This window comes from Chelonia mydas, chromosome 6 (assembly GCF_015237465.2).
Source record: "Chelonia mydas isolate rCheMyd1 chromosome 6, rCheMyd1.pri.v2, whole genome shotgun sequence".
Taxonomy (NCBI): domain Eukaryota; kingdom Metazoa; phylum Chordata; order Testudines; family Cheloniidae; genus Chelonia; species Chelonia mydas.
The window spans coordinates 76,121,867-76,145,710 of NC_051246.2; the positions used below are offsets into that span (position 1 = coordinate 76,121,867).

General features: G+C 39.3%; 1 protein-coding gene across 1 annotated transcript in view; it reads right to left on the reverse strand.

The window, feature by feature from the left end:
- The window catches only part of RYR3 (ryanodine receptor 3), a 481,354-nt gene that overhangs the window by 187,237 nt on the left and 270,273 nt on the right, over window positions 1-23,844 (reverse strand). Inside the window, exons 48-57 of the mRNA XM_043549389.1 lie at window positions 21,874-22,094; window positions 19,991-20,081; window positions 18,265-18,405; window positions 14,858-15,021; window positions 12,251-12,329; window positions 9,110-9,199; window positions 7,448-7,594; window positions 4,595-4,657; window positions 493-568; window positions 210-333 (exon numbers count right to left, since the gene is read on the reverse strand). Coding sequence (XP_043405324.1) covers window positions 210-333; window positions 493-568; window positions 4,595-4,657; window positions 7,448-7,594; window positions 9,110-9,199; window positions 12,251-12,329; window positions 14,858-15,021; window positions 18,265-18,405; window positions 19,991-20,081; window positions 21,874-22,094 — 1,196 coding nt within the window. The remainder of the gene's footprint in view (window positions 1-209; window positions 334-492; window positions 569-4,594; window positions 4,658-7,447; window positions 7,595-9,109; window positions 9,200-12,250; window positions 12,330-14,857; window positions 15,022-18,264; window positions 18,406-19,990; window positions 20,082-21,873; window positions 22,095-23,844) is intronic.

The following is a 23,844-nucleotide window of genomic DNA, read 5'->3' on the forward strand; positions in this document are numbered from 1 at the left end:
AAATTTTACCTATGTGTGCTATCCCCAAAATCAAAATCAAAATAATTTTCTATGTTAAGAAAGGACTGGAAATTATAATTTTCTTTTAGTTATAGATAAAATACAAAATGGTAATTATGTTGTTCACAATTAACACAAAGAATAGCGAGAGAAAGGAATTAGCAAGAATGAAGGTATTGGTAAGGAAATATTTTAAATAAACAGCTTACCTAGATACAACAATGCCATTCATTTGAAGGAATTTAAACAGCTCTTGTGCCTTCTCCCGGTCCCGAGACTTCTCCTTGGCTGTCAAGGTGTCATAAGGTACCAGTAAAGGATGACTACCTCCTCCTTTGGAAAGTTGAGAGAACTGTAAATTTTTCTATTGTAATGTTATTTTTCAAATATAAAGGGAACTACATAATTTGCATTGTCGTATGCTGTCTTCTGTTCTTTCAGACTCTTCCCCCTCCCTCATTTCATTTGTGGGTCACCAGATTCTATTCTTACCTTTGCTCTCCAATTCCATTTTCTTCTTTCTGGCCCAAATGTTATGATAGTTTTCTGCTACTACCTCAACCATTCCCTACATCGCCACAAAGAAAAGGCAATCCAAAATTAAAAGGTGATAGAATAAAAATTCAGCTAACACTATTACACATAAATATACTTTAAAAACTGAGTTGAAATACAGAAACATTGTAGACAAGATATCAACTATTTTCTTTCATTAATTAATTAATTTGGTGTATATACTAAGCATTAGCCTCAATAGAGACATTATCTGGGTCTGACTCAGAACAACAACAATAATTGAAGGGCAAGTTCAGATCCAGAGATGTTTTCTAGCATGAATCAGTGAATGCTTAAAATCATTATGTTTACCAATAATACTAATAATAATAATTGTTATTGTTATTATTATTATTATGTGTATTATCGTAATACCTAGAAACCCTGGTCATGGACAAGCCCCCCTTTGTTTTAGGTGCTGTGCAAACACAGAAAAAATACAATCTCTGTTCCAAAAAGCTTGAGTATAAGATAAAAGACAACAGGTGCAAATAGACAGATGGGGGAGTACAAGGAAACAATAAAACAATATTGGTCAACATGACAGACAATGGTTTCAGCACATCAGCGGCCTAAATGTTGTAAAGTTATTGTAAGCATTATGGCAAATGAGAGTTTTAAGGGGGAATCCAAAGGAGGATAATGAGGTAGCTTTGTAGATGTTTATAGAGAGCTCATCCTAAGCATGTGGGGCAGCATGGGAGAAAACACAAAAGTAATTGTTTGAAAATTTAACAAATGGATTATAGAGGTTGGCCTCACTGGCCAGTCAGAGGTGAGAGTTGACATCTTGATAGTGAATGAGAGGTGATACATAGGATGGGGATAGACTGTAAAGACAAGAAGCTTATGTTTGATGCAAAAGAGAAAGGGGAGCTAGCAGATGGTGCAAAGAGAAGGATGACATGATCAAAGCAATGAGCTAAGAAAATGATCTTTCAAGCAGCGTTCTGAGTGGATAGATTGGCATAACACTGCATTTGTCAAGGCCACAGAAAACGATGTTCCAGTAAGCAAGACATGCGATGATGAGAACCCCAACAACAATTACAGCTGCGTGAATGGATAGGAAAGGCCATATCTTAGAGATGTCACGAAGAAAGAATCAGCAAGCCGTAGACACAACCTGGATGTGGGGACCTTCGAAGATGTCAAATTTAAAGATAATACCCAGGTTACAGGCCTGAGTGATAGGCAAGATGGTGGTGCTATCCACAGTGACTAAGAAAGAAGAGGGTTTTGGGGGAAAGATTAAGAGATCCGTCTTAGCCATGTTGAGCTTGAGCTGATGGCTCGACAGCCACAAGGAGATGTCAGCTGAGATTTTAGCTTGGGCAGATGGAGACACACCTAGATTAAAGATGTAGATCTGTGAGTATTCCGCACAGAGATGGTAGTTGAATTTGTGTCTGTGAATAAGATTACCCAGAGATAAGGTGTAGAGAGAGAAGAGAAAAGGACAAAGGACAGAATCCTATAATACCCACCAAAAAGTTGGACGAGGAATGAGGAGGATTGCCAGAAGAACAAGCTGAAGGAGTGAGGAGGGAGTTAGAAGGAGAACCAGGAGAGGAAAGTCACGGAAGCTGTGATGATTTTGGAATTTGTCTCCACAACTTCTGAATGTTGTTTGATATCATGAACTCTCTGCATGTATCTTCATCAGACTGCAAACTCCATTTTGATTATGGGAGCCAACTGCCTTGTCTGTTGTCTTTTTACCTCCATGTTGGGACTGAAATACAGGGCTGACAATAGAGGATTGTTAAATGGGATGATCTTCTATTCAAATATAAACACCCTAGAAAATAAGCTGGCTCCCACTCAGGAGAACTGGTTTGTCAGGGGAGAGGCAACTAGCAATGAGGTCCTGTGTGGATCTGTGATCACCTGAGGAGTCTGATTCCAGGAGTGACCTGACAAAGGTTTTAAAAAGGTTATAAAAGGCCAATTTTCACCAGCTCAAGTGGAGGGAGGTTGCTACAGGAGCCTGAAGAGGCTGGAGGTAACCCTGCTTACCTGAACTCAGATGGTCCCCCGTGGACTTCCAAGGGAAGGGTGAGCCAGGATGAAAGGAATGGTATTCACAGTGTTTGTTGTTTTCTAAATGTTCTATGCATCTCTTGTGCTGTTAAGTAAAGAGAATTCTGCATGTGTTGTGTGTTACATCTATCATGTGTCCTGGGAGAGTTAACTTGTGACTCCAGAGCACCCACATAGGTGGAATTCTGGGAAAGCGGGGGCTGGGATTGAGGACATGGGATTCCATTAAGTTGGAAGAGCAGAGTTGTTTAGCTAGGAAGATGACAGAACCAAACAAGAAAGAACAGATTTGTAATGGAAGACGTCAGCAGGCCATGGGATTTCTGCCAGATATGCTCTGTTATGCTGACAGACCCTGGTTGGCAGCAGCCAGGATCAAACTTGGGACCTCTGAAGCTAAATTCATCAGCCTCTACTGCATGAGCTGAAAGCCACATGCCTCTGAGCTAAGACTGTTCATCAGTCTCTAGCTGTACCAGGCGCCACTAGAAGGGGACACCAAGCAGGAATGGGTTACAGCTCCACAACATGAGAACAGGAGCACAGGAAGCAGATGTTGGGCGTAAGTCAGGAATGGGTATTAGTAGGGCAGACCTGGCAATAGGAGAGTGGGACCAAAAAGTCAAGGTGAAGGAGAGCAAAGCATGGAGAGAATCAACCACCATATCAATGGAAGGAAGGGAAAATAAAACAGGGAGGAGAGAGCTGAGCAGATGAGAAGTCATCAATACTGATGGACTGGAGTCATGGAGCAGGGAGGGGACTGAAGGGTGATGCTGAAAGAGATCAGGTGATGGTCAGAGAGGAGGAACTCATCAACAGAGAGATCAGAGAGAGATTAGTGCTTGGTGAAGATCAAGTTAAGTGTCTTTTGGTGAGTGGGAGAGTTGAACCAGAGCTGCAGTTCAAAGAGGTGAGGGAACGTGCAGCTAAGGGGTTGGATGGGTCATCAAAATGGAAGATGAAGTCACCAAGGATGAGTGTCGGGGATTGTGAGAAGAGGAAGAGAGAGACCCAGGAGTCAAAATCAGAATGAGGAGGATGGATGGGGAAGAACTGGGTGGATGGTAGATGTCAGCGACATGGAGGGGGAAAGGAGAAGAGTGAGAAGCAATACCATTTGAAAGAGAAGAAAGAGTGGGAAAAGGGAGGGAAAGAGGGTCAGAAGCAGCAGGACTGGGAGAGGAGAAGGCCAACACCCCACCATGGTCTGATCCAGGTTGGGGAGTGTGAGAGAAGGCACGGGCTCTATCGGAGATAAAACATTTATTTGTTTTAAATAGTTGTTTATTTTCATTCTGATTCAGAACTGCATTATTTGTTTAGTTTTGTAAAAATGACCCCTTCAATGATCTGGGTGCATGTACTTAAAAAAAAAACACGGAAAAGCAATGCCATATAGGCTGTCTTTCCCCGAGTAAACTTGTTTGGAGTAATAATGCAACCTCTGTAAGGCATACCTCCATCATATCTCACTCTCTTATTAAATGCCTGGGAAAATACATGGGCTTTGGAACATGCCTGGAATATTAATTTACTCACTTTAGAACCAAGGCAAGAGACAGGTTCCTAAGATGTGGGGCAGTTACTGAAAATGCTTTGCCTGCAGTCCCCTTATGGGCTTTACATTGCACTATTTTCTAGAAGGCCAGACGATACCAGCTAGCACATGAAACACCATCAATAGAACAAACAGTAGACGTCTCATTTTGAACTCATGTTAACTGACCCTGCAAAATTGAGAACAAATGCAGTATCTACCTATTTGTATAGGAGGGTGCAACAAGTGTACTCACAGACAAGTACATGTACCCATAAAACCCCACACATGTGCATAAAATGGGTAAGTGTACACACAGATACACATTTGCAATCACACACATGCAGGTTTTTGTAGGCACACCAATTACACATTCCTTTGAAGATGTGACCCTACATGTTGATAGGTCACTTCATATTTTTTTCCGCAGAATACACTGAAAATATTAATACACACCTGGAGCTCCCTAGAGAGTACAACATTAGAAAGATCAAGTGGTGTTGGGCTGTATCCATTTCCCTGAAAATATAATGGAAGAGTTATTGATGTTTTTAAACTATTTACTTCATTTCTATTGTCAACAAAAATAGAATTAAACTATTTAGATTTCTGAAGCCCTTTGAGTAAGAATCATGTTTGCCTTTGTGTCTTGTACAGAGATGAACATACCATGGATGTTTAACCAACAACAGAGGCTATAATATATTTATATTTATTCTTTACATGCTCATTTTGTTCATCAGGCCCCAATACAGCAAACCGATTAAGAACATGATTATGGTTAAGCATGTGAACAGTCACTCTGAAATCAATGGTACTACTCATATGCTTAAATGATCTGCTGAATTGTGTCCATTTTTCTTTACATGCTTATTTATACCCTTATTTATATGGCTGTTTGAAACAGTTTTCTATTTATATGATGTTATCTAGTGCTGGTAATGTATATTGTGTATTTTCAAAAATGCAATTAAAGGTGATAATATGGATTTATGTAAAATGTAAACAGACTTTTTCAGAGAGAACTTGTTCTTCTTGTAATAGTTCTAACAGGACGTTTAAAATATATATGCACATTACATGATAAGGCTATCAGAGGGTGATTAGCTGCAACAAACAGATAACCTGCCTATCTCCTTGGGCCTCATCTTGTCCCACTGACCAGTCAATGAAAAAATTTCCACTGGCTTCAATGATACAGATGCAGGATCCTTATGAATTTGCCTCTGTAAGCTTCTGAGCATGTTCAATTGTACGTGTGACACTGCCACTCTGTGACACACACCACACAGTATGAGTATGTACCCGGGCAGAGGCGAAGAAAATATATTCAAGGCTTCTCACTAATCCAGGTCACCATTGAGCTAGAGATTCACACCAGCAAGTGAAATAAGCTTTTGGAGATTAATTTCTTAGGTTCTTTATTTGAGAAATGTACACCAAATTTGATGGCAGACAATTCTACTGTATAAAGACAGGCATCTATCAGTTCTATAAAGAAGTATATAAGAAAATACAATAAAAACCATATTTAAGGAAAAACTGAGATGTACCGATTGGGAATCTGGGAATGGGAGGGCACAAGTCTACCCACAGCTAAAGGTCCCTCCCCACAGATACCAAGTAATTTTGGGGGACAACTGATATAAAACAGGGAAGGGAGTGAAAGTCACGGGGCAAAAGCAGGGAGCCAGAGGGGGACACTGAGCAGAGAACCCCGAACAGCACCCACTTCTCCTTTAAAGCATCCAGAGAGCCAGTGGGTGTGGCTCAGAGGAACTCTGCCCGGATATGTGAGTGAAGGGAGGAGTGCAAATAGGATCCACAGTCACAGAGCACCTCCCCATCCAGCATCCTCCTCCTGGTATGGTGGACGGCCACCTTGACCAGTGCCAGGAGGAGGCTGACGAGGAGGCCTCATGACTTCATGGAGCCATGGATGAGATGTGCAAATATCAGGAGCTGAGGGGAGAAGTGCAGCCAGAACCTGCGGAGAAGGTTCTGGAGGAGCCAGAAAAGGGGCTGAAACCTGGCGCAATTGATGTAAATATGTGTCAGGGTGTCCCTCACACTGAAAAAGGAGCAAGAGTTGGGGGCAGGGGGTGCTCCGTGAAGGAGCTGCCAACTGATATCCCTGGCAGGCCACGGGATCAGGGTGGAATACAGACTGGCCAACTGGGACTCTCACCCTCCACAGATGGAAAAAGTGGGATGCAACTGCTAAAACAAGATAGCACAAAGATCTACAAAATAAAGGGATTAGACTTCAATATATTTAACAGGGTCATGGCCCATTTCCAGTTCCCTACCACAAAGTACTAGAGGCCCTTTTGCTTAAACAAGAGGAAAAAAAAACCTCTCAGAGAGATCTCAATCATTAGGTTTCATTAATATTAAACAAAAGCTTTCAAATACCCCACCTAGTGTCTCTAGGCTGAATATAAAAAAGGCTTGATTCCCAAGTCTCTCCAACTAGATTCAAGAGGAAATGGAGGGAGCTTGTTTCTGAGGGCATTCTTTCTTCAGAGACTGCCTTCTTTTTATAGGCTTATCTTTCATTTAGCAGTGCAGCCCACCTGCCTTTGTTATAGGGAATCAGCTTCCAAAGGGATTCAGGTGCTGTCTTTCAAGTTTTCTGAGCCATGCAAGGAACTTTTCTGGATCCTACCTTCACCTACAACTCTGTTGTCCCAGTGATTAGGTTGATGCCACCACAATTTATTAGGGAAGCTGGGATAGAATGCTTCAGAGCCATAAGAACCCTCCTTATGCCTGTCACGCTTATCTTTTTTATTTTGGTCAGCCCTATCAACACATTTTAGTTATAATTGTTATTTGCAATTATAAGACATCTATCACTATGGTATGTGACTGCAAATAATATCTACAGTAGTTGTTTTAATGTATAACTAATTAGGTTTCAGCAAACAGAACCATACTAGTCACTTCTAATCCCACTTCCTTATCACCTACTACAATCCTCCATATATGAAAGCTCCATTACCTTGTAATAACAGTTTTACCCCAGCTTCCCCAATCTTTTAAAAATAACTTCATTTCCAAGAACACCCCACCAAGACATGATATAAAATTTATCAAGACACTGTTTCATGAGATACTATGTGTTTTTACAGCATCGGGTCTCTGATCTCACCTGAGGCCTCTAGGAGCTGCTACAATACCAAAAATGACAGTAATGCTAATAAGCTAAGTGTGGCAGTTTCTTTTTAAATGGTACAATTTTAGGGTCAATTCTCTGTAAACAAGTGAATTGATCAATTTCTGTGGTTTTAAGCAGTTTTGCCTTACTTGGCTAGACTGTGATATGCTGCGGAGCTTTTCATTTTCACGCTGCTGTACCATTGCTTCTCCTTCCTTGGTCCTTTCTAGACTCCATCCCATGGCTAACATGGTTTTAAGCGATTCTCTGGCAGGCCAACGATAAATTTCCTTTTCCTTTAAAGAAAAACAAATGAGTGGATAATTATATAGTGTTTCACAAGCAACTAGCAAAAGCCTATGGAGAAATATTCTGCCCTCAATTACACCTGGGAAAGCCCAATTAAAATCAATATATGTTGTACAGGTATAACTGAGGACAGGATTTGGCTCTTTATTTCAAGTAGTTTTAGAAATAGTCATATTGCTTACTTCTTTCTCTTGGGACACTTATTACTAGGACACAGTACAATGCATTAGAAACTAAGTACAGCATACAAGTGAACGTTGAAGCAACATTTGCAGCTGCTTGCAAACTATTTACTGGTCTTTCTGACCAAACAGGAAAATGTAGAGTACTGTACTTCTACCACAAAATATTCACCAATCCAGGATGCTATTATTGCAATGAAATCTCTACATGGTGCACATTTGAGTTTGTCAGCACAAGAGTCCCTTCTTCCACCAACTTTTGATTCACAGATTGTATCAACATAAAACATAATGGTCTATTCTCCCCTTGATGCAAATACGAACACCACTAAATTTTATTGGCATGGAATGTATCTTGCTGGTTTTATGAGAAGTAAAGGTCTTTTGTCTTAAAACGTTATGACATAAAGAAAATTTGAATGTTTCATTATCCAACTCTTAGAAGTAGTTACCATAAATTAATAACTACAGGATATGGCATGTTTATAAAGTAAACACATTGTGTAAGAAGTGATTAAATATCCTCTCCTCAAATGAGAAAGATAAATGATCTCAAAATAACAAATATTAAAATACTTTAATTATAATGCAAATAATAATAATAATGCCTTGGAGTTCTATGGTGCATTGTGTCCAAGGATCTCAAAATACTTTACAAATCTCAGCTAATTAAGTCTTCAGCATCCATGTGAATGTAGCTGTCCCCATTTCTCGAATGGGACAAATGAGGTAAAGAGGGGGTAACTGTAAGTGACTTGTCCAAAGTCACACAGGCAGTCACTAGAAGAGCATGCAATAGAAACCAAAAGTCCTGACTTCATCTGCTGCCCTAGCCACTAGAAGATTCTCATTCCTGGTCAAGAAACAATTCACCTACAAACAATGTTAGAAATGTTTTACCGCAGAGGGAGTTTCCCTTCTACCCTCCACACCTTCAGCAGAGAAGTGATCTGCCTTGGCTGAGGAGAGATCTCTATTCAAAGATCTTCACTCATACCTTTATCTCAGCCACAGGAGGGATAAAAAGGGTTCTCTCCTCCACAAAGGGCTGAGAGCATTACATCCACAATACTCCCAGCATCAGTTGCTCTACAGGGTGAGAGAGAGAGAGACTGGGAATCAAATCCAGACTTCTTGCATAGATTACAAAGCAAATGGTTGATCTAACCTACAATTCTTGTCATTAACAGAAATACAATATGATTTGGCTCTCCCCACCTCTTCTCTCTATTTCACGTGCTTGTTAAAAAGGATTAATGAAAATTGTGCTAGAAACATGCTGATTTATGCTAAAAAGAACTATAAGCTTTCCTTCATTACCTTTTCAGTTAATGTTTTGAAAGGCCTTATTAACGGATGTGTCTTCATATTTTCATCCAGTGAAACACCATATTTCCATCCACTATTACTCTGAAAACATAAAATAAACTTTAAACTTTTTTTCTTATATGAATAATGTAAATGAACTAGTCATTTTAATATGTGACATACAGTACTGTGTATCTACCTAAACAGCAGCTGTGCATCACACCTGGAAAATGTCTCTACCCAGGGATTCCCAAAACACTGTCCCTTCTATATTTTGAAGGCCTACCCCCTAAAACACAGACTTCAGATATTTTCCTTGTGTAATGGCTGGTTATTCTGACCATAAAGTGGTTTTTATTCTTGGTTATTGTTCTCTATTTATCTCTAAGACTTTTATAATGTATAGCTGTTTAAATTCTGCTTCCGCTTCTCACTGCTTTTTTTATATATAAGCAGATAACAATGAAAGAAATTTTGAGATAATTTCTTCAGATTTTTTACTGACTAAATATAAAATAGATTTTGATGCCCTCTTTTCCTCTTTACAAAGGGGCCCAGAAAAAAAGCTATTATCAAAGTTTGTGTGACTCTTATTCTCATTTATTAAAAAAGATAGAGCTGTATTCCTTTAGTGGAATGTTCAAACGAAACAACAGTAGTTTCATTCCTGCTACTTATTCTGCATTCTTCTAAGATCAACCTAGTGTCTTTTTATTTCAGAATCAAAAGTTAACCAGTCTTTAATTGGGTGATTTCATTTCATATGTGTTCATTATCCTGAGGCTATTTACTACCAGCACTATTGGGAATAACTGGCGGAGAACTAGTTGCAATTCTAATGGTTCAAAGGAAGTCAGAGGTGGGCAGAGTTAGATAAACAGAAACTGAAGAAAGCGTTAACAGAGATACTGTGAAGATTGGCAGGCCCAAAATATAACCCCATCCTACTTCCCTTAAATTATAGGGCATTATTTTTCAACTCTCCTGTACACAGAAAAAAAATCAGTCCTAAAATAAAGTGTTAAACAACATAAAAACATTAAAATCTCAGCTAGGCTATCAACCAACAAATATAGAATGCTGGACTACATAAGTGTAGGCGCCAGGCCACTTATTCCATCCCCTCTGCATGCAAGCATCATTCACTCAAACACTCAACATGAGTGCAGGCTTTTGTAAGCATCAGTCCTCTCAAGAGTGGCAGGCATGTGAATCAGGACTAAATCTCTTAGCCTTTAAGGTGCCACCTGACTCCTTGTTGTTTTTGTGGATACAGACTACATGGATACCCCCTGATACTGGACTAAGGTAGTAGACCTAAATTTCAGACTTACAAGATTTCTCACGGTCTTTAAACAGTTCGTAGTTTCCTATTTAAAAACCACTCTAAACTATAGCAGACATGGACTCACACCAGTTCTTTCTACTACTCACCTACTTTCTAAATGAGCAGAGCTATCTCACTTTTTATAACACTTTTACACCTAAAAATCCCTGTCATCCAAACTACAACCCCCCCCCCACCTTTTTTTTTATCCAGTAGCATTCAGTTGCAAGCCTCTGAACACAGATGCTATCCCTTTGCTAAACTGAATGATGCCACACAAGGCTGGCAACTCCATTCCATACAACAAATGGTGCAAGAGAAAGCTGTCTGAGAAACAGACATGTTAGATCAGCTCCTTAGACAGATTCAGTGGGAAGTCTTTCCGCACCCCACCTTGCCCTCACCCAACATATCAGGAGATGGGAGAGATGTCTCAGTAAACAAGCTGCCACTCCACTCCTGAGGCACCAATGGGTGCAACACCTGCGGTTGGCTGATACAGAAGTCCCAGTCTGATGAACCAAAGGTGGTATATCAGACCAGCACCACTTTTAGGCTGGAAAAGCAAGTTCCGTGAGCTTGGGAGGACTGGGAGAAGAGAGAATTAGTGAAGGGAAGGCATGACCTTCTGATTTCCCCCATGCTTGGGAGTACTGGGAGAAGAGAGAATTAGTGAAAGGAAGGCATGACCTTCTGATCTCCCCATGCTGCGGGGCAACAAAGGGAGAGGACAGGGCAGAGAGTGTGGAGGAAAAGTTTTTGCATTTTAGTTCAAATTAGATGATTGTGTTTCTTTACCTGTTGTAGATGCAAGTGAGTTTCTAAGAGAGGTACAGAGTCTGTCAGTGAGAGTGGTTATTCAGATTATGGCTGTTAAAGAAAGTTACAAGAAGGAAAACATATTTTCTTGCTTTTAAGGACTTTTTCCTTATGCAGTCTTAACCACTATTTATTGTATTTAATGAAGTGTGTGTGTGCGCACACATGTGCATGTGGCCAGACTTGTTTAAAAGACTCTCAGTTTTTCCAATTTCTTTCCATGCCAGAATAAGAGGTTTGAAATTCATACTAGGAAACAAAGGGCTGAACTTGTTACTTATCTCCTATAATATTAACAAATTTAACATAATTTCATGGAAAATCCAGGAACCTGATTAAGCTTTATTTTTGCCCAAATGAACATTAAAAAGACAGTGGAATCTGAAATCCCGGATGACAGCTTCAGGAAAACTCTGAAATGTATTTGCGTACATTTCATGCCACAATTGCAGCTCCCTGTAAATTCCACTCTTCCCAAGCACTGAAATAGACTACCAGCACAAAGATAGGGCACACATGGAGAACTGTGAGGGAATGAACACCTAAGAGACCTTTTTTACATATATCTAGAGAGGGCCTAACTAAGCTTTTTAAAACTATAAAGGAGATTGGGCTTCTCAGGTCCACTCTTCGACTTCAAAGCTATTGCAATAGAACCTATTTGACTTTAGAGTTTCCAGCCAACATAAAATAAATCTCAACATCAAAGCTAATTTCAACTGTGTGAGACTGGCATTTCTGTTTAAAGAACAATGCTTCACACCCCCCCCACACACAATTTTTCCTCCCGGACACTGTTTTAAAAATGCAATTCTCAGATTAATGTAAAAAGTAACTTCCACCAACCTCTGTAGACACTCCAGGAAAGTACTGCTCTGGTATAATGCACACTTAATGAATGGGGCAAGCCTATCACTTTGACAAATTGGATAAATTTCCAGTATTCAAACCTCAATGCTCTTTAATTGTCCTTTTCTGACAATTGTCAGTTTTATAATAATCCCTACCTTGTCACAGGCCCATTTGTCATGAGAATGTTCAGCATACTTGCTAACAATATACTCCAATTTTTCAGGAAGAGTAAGGCTACAAACAAAGAGAGCACGGTCATTTAACCATATCTTACTCCAACCAGACATATAAATAAATGGCATAAGAGACACCAACAGTCAAAATGTTTCATCTCAAGAGGTAAACAAGTAATCATGCTTTTTAATTACATTTCCATTTACAAGGAATAACTCAAACCAAAACCAGTGTTATAGTGACATTACTGAGTTTCTTCAAATGCATGAACACTGGAGCATTTAAGAACTGTAGTAATAGGAAATACACCTGCTAAGCCATGTCCGAAAGATTTTTCTTTTATTCTTTGTGGTTCTTTAGTACATGTACTACTCGGATGAATATTTTGATGTGTTCCCCGAGGAGGAAAAAAATGTTAATTTTTAATGACCCAATAATAATGTTCAGTTGCTGCATAAAAATGACTAGAAACGTATTTTTGAGAATGCAACAGTATTACTAGGAACACCATACTTCTCTATTAAATCATTATCTATATAAGTCAACTTATTTACTTTGACAGCTGAGACTTATAATTACACAGGACAAATTCACACACAGAGTGAAGATTTTGTCATAATCTGACATAGACTAATAGCAACGTTGGCCTGTGAGATTTTAGCAGCCTTGAGCCATCTCAAGCATAGTTCACCCCTCTAAATCATGAGAGAAACAAAAGAGTATTATCTAAGTATATAACTAGAGTATTTGGATTTGGCTTTCGTACTCAATGACTAGATTCATAAAGAGGACTTTGGCGTTGTAACACCTCACTCCCAGGTGCCCTGCTGCCCAGTGGAATTCATAGCCCTGAGTTAGGTGCCCAGGCTCTCCATCACTGTATGGGGAGAGTTAGGAATCTAAGAAGGAGACTTACAGAAGCCAGCAAGCTAAGCAGGAAGCTGCCTGAGCTAGCCAGGGGTAAAATGCAGAGGAAAGGGGAAGGGCCATAAAGGTGTTTAGGCATTTAACTCTCATTAATCTGAGGAAGGGCAGTCCTTTCTTTTGAAAAATAACCAAAAGACAGACACCCCCTCTTCACTTGCAATTATAGCCAACAATCCAGTGGTTAAGACACTCACCTGGGATTTGGACAACCTGTTTTTCAACACCTGCCTCCTCCCGCCCCCCCCCGGTCTGATTTGGAGCAAGGACTTGAACCCAGATCTCCACCCTCCTAGGATGGAGCCCTAACCACCAGTTATTGGGTATCCTAAGACCATATGAATGGCCATACTGGGTCAGACCAAAGGTCCATCTAGCCCAGTATCCAGTCTTCCGACAATGGCTAATGCCATGTACTTCAGAGGAATGAACAGAACAGGTAATCATCAAGTGATCCATTCCCTGTTGCCTATTTCCAGCTTCTGGCTAATAGAGGCTAGGGACACCATCCCTGCCCATCCTAGGGTAGGGCTCTCACAGTCTCACTTGTTGAAGCTATTCCTCTTTGTTAATTAACCTGTCCTTAGGTCTGAGAGCAAGAGAGAATGAAAAAAGTGAGAGACTGACTCTACAGCATGCTGGTTAGCACCCTTAGCTGGGATGTGAGAGAGTCAGGTTTAAGTCTCTGCTCCAAGAAATATTTAACTCTTTAATAAAGTGGAACACTCTGAGATAAGCAATTAAGAGAGACCTGCTCCAGAATAGCCAATAGCCTGGGGGGTTGGGGACTCCCCTGGAATATGGGTAACCTTCACTCAAGTCCCTATTCCAAATCAAGCAGAGTGGGAATTCAAACCTGGCTCTCCCATATTCCAGGTGAGTGCCCTAACCACTGGGCTATAGTCAATCTCTCTCTCACACACACTTTAACCTAATGAATATTTAATTATTTATACAAAGTGGAACAGCTTCAACAGGAGACACAGAGACGCAGCCCAGAGCAGGCTATAGGTAGTGGTTAGGGGACTCTCTTGGGATACCAGCAAACCTCAAAATTTTCATCCCCACCTATCTTTTGTGAAGGTTAGGCATGCTCAGAGCACACCTACCAGATCCGCCCCCACAACTGAGATGGGGGAGGAACACCTAGTTTTAAGAATCCTGCTGAAGCTGAGGTGTGAGCTAGGGGTCCAAGCAGGTTAGTGCAAGTAGGTTTAGGCAGTTTTGCACATGCCCACTGGCAGAAACCTAGGTGCCTAGGGAATGTAGGCACCTATGGGACTACTCAGCAGCTGAGCAATGGTTTTGAGAATGTCAGTGGCATTTAAATGTTGGACTTTGGTACCTAAAGAGGCAATTGGGCAGCTACATCCCTTTGTGAATCTAGCCCCTACTTCACAAGTTTATTGGGAGACTTATTTAGTGTTTACAGAGCACTTTTGGGCATGTAAAGTGCTATATACATTCTAAATATAAGTTGCAGAGGAGGCATATTTGATGCCTGACAGGAGGGAGCAAGGTTCCCCAAATTAGTTATGGAGGGCACTGGTATCATTTAAGAAATCATGTGCCAGTCAATTCTCTTCAACAAAAGGAAAAGAAAGGTACTGGCAATAAGCGGCACAAGAGACATTTGAAAAACCTGTATGGTTACCATGACTCACTTGATTGTATTGATAGGTTTGGGATCAAAGTTTCCCTCTGGATCCACTGAAGTCTGCTTTTTCAAAGTTACTCTAATTCTGGTGTCTAAATAATCTGGAGGCAAAGCCCCAGCTATCGCACTTAGACAAGGCAAGGCCATTCGGAAGAGCTCTGGATCATACTTCTGCAGGAGAGATAGGAACTGGTTGGAAAGTTCAATAGAAAAACATGCAAAATGTTAGTGAAAGCAAGACAGCCATATGGAGCAGAACTAGAAGATGCAGTCAAATAATGAAGAATATTTTAAAGTCAAGCACACAGCAGAAACTCATGCCAGCATAAAGTTGTATGCTCCTACACAGAAACTGATGCATTGTTTAAGGCTCTCTTCAAACTAAATGTTGACTGTTACACAATCCTTTTACATGCACAAGCCTTAAATTGTCGATGGACCTGAAAGACCTACAAACAAACGTCAAATATTTTCAGAATGTGTCAGCCTGTTCAGGTAAAACTTGACTATCCACAAAAAATAGCTTTAACACGTATAGAACTTCCAAAATCTATAGGAAATGTGTAGTATTTTGTCGTCTCTTCTTCACTCTTCCTAAACACTGTTCTGCTTAAATCACATAGGTCAAAAGAAATAGACTTCTGCCATAGTGGGCACTTCATACATTTCCAAACTTGTACCAGCTGGAGCTGAATTAGCACAAATTAGAGAGAGAACTAGCACTTCACAATTCCCATATAAGAAACCTACCCTCAGCAAACTGATATGATACACATGTAGTGTCTTTTAGCTACCTATTCTAAGGCAGTGTGGCCTAGTACCTAGACCACTGGATTAGGACCCAGGAAATCTTGGTTCTATTCCCAGCTCTGGCCTGCTAGGTGACCATGAGCAAATCACTTCACATTTCTGTGCCCCAGCTTCATCACCTATACAAGGGGGATAATGACACTGAACTCCTTTGTAAAGTGCTCTGAGATCTACTGATGAAAAGCACTATGTAAGAGCTAGGTATTGTTAATAGTAATCTTTTGTTAGGACAGCCTGGGCATGGCCCCCACTTATAAGTTGGTCACCTTCCTGCCATTAGGGCATAGGCACCAAATGAGGATGGAATTTAGGTAAAACTTACATTTAGGAAAATTTAGGAACTTATAGGTAAACGTTCTGCAGTGGAAGGCCTTTCATTGTGTCGGTAATGAAAAACAGCAGTGCTATATAATGCTATAAACTTGAATGATTACTCCTGTTGACATTTGGATGCTAAAAAAAAGTTAAGGAAAAGCTTTTCTGAGATTCATGGAGAATTCTGACTGTCAATATGACATGGTTGTATTGTAGATGGCACCTTGGGAAACCCAGGAGTTGAGGTGCTAAAAAGAGATTTTCCCATGCTTGCTCTGCCTGAAAGACTTGACTAATTCTATGTCATATATTGGAAAATAAATGGGAGCTAGGTCACAGTAAATTACATCATCAAAGTAGTTGGAGATCATCAACATTTAAAATCTACAAACGTCTATTTACTGAGAAGAATGAAGGAGGACACTGTACACTGGCAATTTTAGAGAAATTTCCCATATTTGCACTAAGAAAAGGAGTACCTGTGGCACCTTAGAGACTAACCAATTTATTTGAGCATAAGCTTTCGTGAGCTACGTACATACCATGCTACTTAATTAAAATGCTGTTAGGGCTCCAAAGGGAGCCACAATAGGTTGGGTTTTCTTTTTTAGATTGCTGTGTGTTTTGGAAGCAGAAGTTTAAAAAGTGATCAAAACTCTGATTGTGTCCCTTTTAAGATAGTCTCTGAGCTGCTGATGGCTTTAAATCCAAAAGCAGAAAGCGTCTGTGCAAATGCAAATTACCTAAATGATAAAGGAAGGAAAGAACTAGCAGCACAAAGGAGCTGCAGATAAAGGACACACCTGGTCAGCAAACAAATTGTCTAAATAAAAGGCAAGCTTATGCTCAAATAAATTGGTTAGTCTCTAAGGTGCCACAAGTACTCCTTTTCCTTTTGCGAATACAGACTAACACGGCTGTTACTCTGAAACCTCTCATATTTGCACTGCTGCTAATGACAGTATTGGTGTGTGTGGGGGGGGGCTCTACCATAGAATGGGCACCAATGTTTGTATCACCATGTCATCTAGACTTATTTGGAACAAGGTTAAGATGACATAATGAAGAAGATGTTGGCAGTTGGTCTACATTAGGCTCTCCTGCCATTGCTACCATTGGTGGAGCTGCACTGGCGGTAGTGCAATGGTGGGAAATATCACTAAAACCAATAGTGTAAATAAGGCCTTAGAGCCTAATATACTGAGTCTATTGTTATCTGAGCACACTCGTTTACAAAGCATAATGGAGAGCTGAGTGAATAATTGAAAGACACTTTAATCCTAGAATCCGCTGGGTTACCAACTTTTAGATGTCTCCACTGGAACACTGAGACATATCAGGATATCTCAACACTACCACAGAACAAGACTGTACTGCAGGAACTCATCTGCAGAGTACAGGTAGCCTGATTACTTTGGTTTCCAATTTGTCAAACTTTGTGGTCAATCGCAAAACCTGGATTACTATGAGTCCAATATTATGCCCTCATTGTGAGTGGTCCTCTTCATATCAGGGAGATACCATTTCTCATTCTACCCTAATCATAGATGGAAGAGGTTGAGTGCCAAAGCCTTGAGCCCATGCTTTGAAAATGCAATGCAGAAAAATGTTTGCCTTCTAGAATGGGGCTTTTTGGGAGCTGAGTCATGCAGGGTCCAGCAAAACTACAGAAACACATTTTTTTTGTCTGGAAACATAGGAATAACAATACAGTTTTACCATGGGTTTAGTTGTTTATGTCAGTGCTTTATGCAGATTCTATTGCCTCCTGTTAAATCATATACACATTATGACTTCGGCATCCTGATATGTAAACTTGTGAGCCCTCCTATATGCAATGGACTCTGTCCCCCCTTCACAATAACACGCCTTTCTATACTATATAAATGACAACACCATGTATGCATCTTCCAGAGGTAGCTTTATTGTAAAATCTCAATAAAATATTTGTAAATGTTTATGATAAAAAAATAAATAAATAATAATAGGAGGAGGAAGAGTTTGTGATGGAGAGAAATTTACTTAAATGCAGGGTTATTGCTATACTAAGCTAAAATGTCCCTAGGCCTATATTTGTCTGAATAGAGCCCTTGGTGATTAAGCATTCATTTTAGAGGGTGGGTGATCAAGCATTCAATCGCATATTAATCTGGTTAAAAGCAGTCATTGTCAATATCTACTGTATTAAGTGAAAGCAGAGTTAAAACAAACACTTTTTGTAGTTCGCACCACCATTATAATTATGCTATCATGGCTATTACAATCTTTGATGTGATTGACCATCATTACCTTATGAGAGAGGGAATCAAAAATTCCCCAGAAAAGTTTCTCAGTTAAATGTAACTCTTCTTCTGCTGCAATTCCGTAACTCCCCAATCCAGAAGGTAGGCAGTAATATTTCCATAATTGCTCATAATGATTTGTTAGAAGCTATATAGATCAAAAGAAAATACAATTATGTAAAATCTGTCAATATTTCTTATGAATACTAGAACAAATTGGTTAGTGAGGAATTGAACCACTGCCATCTACTAGAAAGAATGAGAACTACTTAAGTGTGCGGTACAGACACTTTACTGCTCGAATCTAATGGCAATTCACCTTTTTGCTAGAGCAGCTGGGGCCTGTTCTTTTGAAGCAGGAGTATCTGAGGTCTATTCTGGCAGTTGCTGTAAAGTTCTGAATAGCTATGGTGAGCAACAAGGTGACAAATAGTTCCTAGATTTGTTACAGTGTGTGCAAATTGCCCAAATAATAAAATATAAAGGGGGTTAATTAAATAAAATTTCAGAGGGAAAATAAAGGAACTGTATGAGGGTGGATTTTGGCAAAGGGGTCTTCTTTTTCATCTAAATACAAAGGGATCTTACTTCTGGTTATTTAGATAAGTTCAACAACTGCAAGCAAAACACATTTAGTAGTCTCAATTTAATTCAAAGAAGACATCAGAAAACTTTGCAAAACTGGCCACGATGTATAATTTTCCATGACTAGGCACTTCTGATCAGCTTTGCAACAGTCCATGGAATAGCAATTGCACTGAAAGTATGTAATACACTGTCTGTTAGGCTAGCATGCATGATTAGTACTGCCCTCTACGGGAACAGCTATATCAGAACCTGATCTAAAGCACTTATTAGTAGGGCTGCTCAGAACCCAGAAGTTCCATTGCATGGGAAATTCTGAAATTAAAAAAAAAATTAAAAATACTACATGTCTGAACAAAACCTTAAAAATTTCAAACTTTTCTACAAAGTGGGAATTCTGAAATTTCATTTACAAAAAAAAATCAAAACAATGGTTCATTCTGATTTTTCTAAACAAACTGATGAAGCTCCCTGAGCCGCTTGGAAACCCTGCAGCCTTGCTTGTAGGCTCCCCGGTTCCCAACAGAAGATTTGACAAAACTGACATGTTCCCTTGGTGCATGTCAATTTCATTCAATTGGCATTTTCTGATTTCTACTTACTAGTTCTACTTACTGGTTTTGTGATTGTTTCACTCTCTAGTGGTAGGGAGAGAAAGGAGATTATTAAGGCTTGCAATTGTAGGTAGCTCAAAAATGCTCCTTCAAGTCAAATAATTTTTTCTACAGCACTATATTGTGAGTCTTATTCTCTATATCACATGCACACACTTTAACCAACAAACACATTGTTGTTGCATGTATTCTATGCAGACTCATAAAAAATTATGGAGGGGAAGTAATGCCTAGATTTAAACTACTACTTTCAAATATCACACTTACATAAGCAATGGAAAATGTGACTGTTTATCGAGCAAAGTCACACAACCAACATATACTGTACTGTTCTCACAAGGGAAACATTTGACAATGTACTTGTCTGTTATATTTAATACAATTTTATCATAATACAAATAATTTCACAGAGGTTAGGATTCTTTTAATGTTGTTACCACCCTTCCCAAAAAACCCAAAACCCATGGTGATGACAGGTTATTCTGGAGTACATTTTCTGTTGACTACACATGTAATAATTAGACCAATATTTACCTTGAGTGGCATTTTACAGTATTCATTAAGTAAGGGCACATCAAAAACTAGCCGTCGTAATAGCTGCTGTAGCATAGAGGGACGTAAATGGCTGTAATTTAAAAAGAAATTAATCATTTAATAACATACATATATTTCAAAGAAATTACTGTACCAACTGGAATTCAAGTTACTCAATGAAGGTGGTCAGTAAAACAGGGGATCTCACTGTGCTTGGTCCATGCATGGGAGAATATAATGTGGAAAGATATACTACTTCCTCCCTCCCTCTCTTATGCACTATGTAGGGTCTGGCCATAATCTAGCACAAAAGACAGAGCTGGTTTTTTCAGAGTACTTCAAGGGGGGTGCAACTGGTTACAGTGGAAAAGCTAAACTAAATGAATAGAAGAGTGAGGTATGAGACTACAGGGATATGAAATAGTTTTCCAGTGAAAGTGGTGGAAGCCATATGGATTGAAACTGCTCCTGGGAATGTGTTATAATTATCGGAAACAAACGTAAACTGGAAGGGAGATTGCCTAAATGATCTAACATATCTTTTTCATTTTTAATTTCAATGGACCAAATCTTAGAAATCAGTTCACAGCCTGAGGAAACAGGCTATTAGCTCAGGAAAATGTACCTTAAAAATCACAGGGATGAGCAGCAAACTTCATAGCCCCTACATTTAAGTACATAGTGCACAGATAAGCTTCTACTAATGGTCCTGGGGAAAAGAAATGTGGCCTGCTGATTCTCACCCCTCCTCAGAGTTTTAGCTTTGTGGATCCATGTACAGCATGAATCAAGTGCTATTGCCAAACTATGCATGTAACTCCCACTTCCATGTTCCAATATGGAGATCAAAGCTGGTTAAAAAAATAGGAAAATTGTTAATGGAAAAGGTGGTATAATTTCCTGTCCCCTCATCATTTTTAGTGATATTTTGAAATATCACAAATTTTCCCACTAGTTCTAGTGGTGAGTGAGGACTAGGCTCTGTGTTGTATAGGGTTAGCAAAGTTCCTCATGTGGGATCCGAGTTTTCTGCCTCTCATCTCTTGATATGGAAATGTGACATTTCCACTGCATTTGAGACCGTAAGCGGCAGTGGTTCTGAAAATATAACATTCTTGAGATCTCCACTGGCACTATATTTTCCGAATATTAGAACCATTGACTTTAATTTTTGCTAGTAAGGTCAGATTCTGAGATTGGGAGATATATGTTTGTTGTCATGTAGTACAACCACCTTAAAAATACAAGAGAAAAAGTGAGTGGATTTAATATTGACAAATGTACTTTAATTGAATCAAGGCAATTTTTATATTGTACTAGACAAAGCCTGAATATACACAATTCAAGCTAGTTTGAGAAGCTTCATCCACAATCAAATGAGCAGGAAGCCCTAGCTGTGTCCAAAGACCAAGGTTTGGGGACCTGGAGGAACAATGCAGAAATTACTTCTGAATCAAACTTAGATTTCATATTTGAGCCCAGGAAGCTCTAGGAATAAATGGGAATAACCAAGGCTACATAGCCAATATTTTTTTTAAAAAAATCACGTCTGATTAGAATTATGAAGGTATTTCTGCTAAATAATGGTTTGGTTTAAAACAAAATAATAATAAAAAAGTTAAGTTATTCTGTACAACCCTGTGGCTTGTAGCAAAGCCAAATCATGTGTGCAGCATGATTCAAAAGTATAAAACTAACTGCTTAATCTTTTCTTTCTTAAAAATATTTTTATCTTACTTTCAGATAATTTACTGCATTTCACAATAAACTACATTCCCATTCTATATGATACAAAGAGAAGAAAATTACTGTATTACAATGTATATGCTCAGTTCAATACCTAGTACAAAAGAAAGCAATTTACAGACGTGTATCATACTCACTGGCATATAGCAAGCAAGCATTCTTCAATAGTATCTCTTTGTGCTTTTGTAAGGGACCGTCCCTTGGATAGTCTATATATTGTGTGAAGTGTTGAATCAATCAGAGAGGCATAATGCTCCGTTCCGGAAAAGAGGGGAGCACATCTTGTTAGTAACGGAAGCACAGATGAGCAAATATATCTATTTAGTGCAAGAGCTGCCTCTGTGGTGCTCAGGGATACCTGTATAAAAGTAGCATATAATTGTCAATCCCATCTGGAATCACATATTGTAAAGTAAGAATGCTCTAAAATAAACACCATGATATATTTCCAAAAGTGTCTAGATACCAATTGTGTTTAAATTGTGAATTTATCAGTCTAGTATGTTGGGCAATTTTAACGCCTAAAATATTCTTCAAGTGTATTACTGTCTGTCAGTTTGAGAAAACTCCATCTTAGAGTGTTTACGAAATACTAAAAATCAGGGAAAAGAAATAGGGCTCATCACTGAAACAGCCTCCGAACAGGCACACATTTATGCTGGAGAACAGTGTTAATGTCTGCCTGTACTCTGGCCAGTGGTGGCTCCCTGCACAGGTAACACCTGTCAGAAGCACAGATAATCTGTGGGGGTGTACAAGTAATGGCCGTTGCACTATCAGGAGGATTGTGTGCAGTTCACATCCACTAAGCCCTGGACCAAACCTAAGAACAATCCTCTGTAGTTCTTGTTGTGGAGAGTTTGCAGTGTAGCTTTTAATGCCCTGATTTTGGGGCATTAAAATGTTACCTTTCACTTCCCATGGTGTTTTAGGGTTTTCTAAAGGTTGTCAATGATAGAATTTAGACCCAAAAGTATAGCTTTTAACCTTAACTTTACTTGAATGTAATATTAGGTAAGACAGTGACACTAACAAAAACAAAATAAAGGCACTCCATACTTGACCTGCTGAGGTCATAAATGGCAGTCCAAAGTATGTAACATGATACATGTAGCCTCAGATCTAACACCAGGTCTACACTACCCCTTATGCTGGCAAAATTTATGTTGCTCTGGGATGTGAAAAAACACCCCCTGAGCTATATTAATTTTGCTGGCATAAGAACTTGTGTGCACAGAGCCAAGTCGGTGGGAGACGCTCTCCCACTGACATAGCTACCGCCGCTCGTTGGAGATGGTTTAATTATGTCATCAGCACAGCGCGGCTACACAAGTGAACTTACAGCGGTGCAGCTGCATTCGTACAGCTGTGCAGCTGTATGCTTGCTAGCGTAGACATGGCCTTAGATACTACATGTATCCTAGACACCACGGACACCTTTAGATTAGATTAAATTACATAGATCAAGACTACTCAAGACAGAAATTTAGGACTGACATTCAGTTTCTTTCCTCCTTATGTTTTAGCTCATACTGCAATTTTAAGCATGACTTAAAAAGTAGTTTACATGTATATAACTTTAATTATATATATATATACACATACACACACACACTATACTATATATCAATGTAGTTTATTACAAAGAAATACATATGCACTTATACTCTATTTAAGCATGTATATAGATTACTTTGAACGTCTTTAGAAACGAAAGACTTTTGTCTATAAATATAGATTTTAATAAATTCCCTGAAAGTGAACTAACTCAGTGGTTTGAGCATTGGCCTGCTAAACCCAGGATTGTGAGCTCAAACTTTGAGGGGACATTTAGGGATCTGGGGCAAAAAATGTGGATTGGTCCTGCTTTGAGCAGGGGGTTGGACTAGATGACCTCCTGAGGTCCCTTCCAACCCTGATATTCTATGGTTCTATGATTCTATGAACTGTTAATTTGGGATATGCTGTATGTATATATGGAATTACACAAAGGTGCCTAGGACTGTAATGGGGCCAAAAGAATTTGAATCTTTTATGAAATTGCAAAATATTTTTCCTACCCTGTGCTCACCAAAAGAATGCAATTCAAAGAAAAATATGAATAGCCG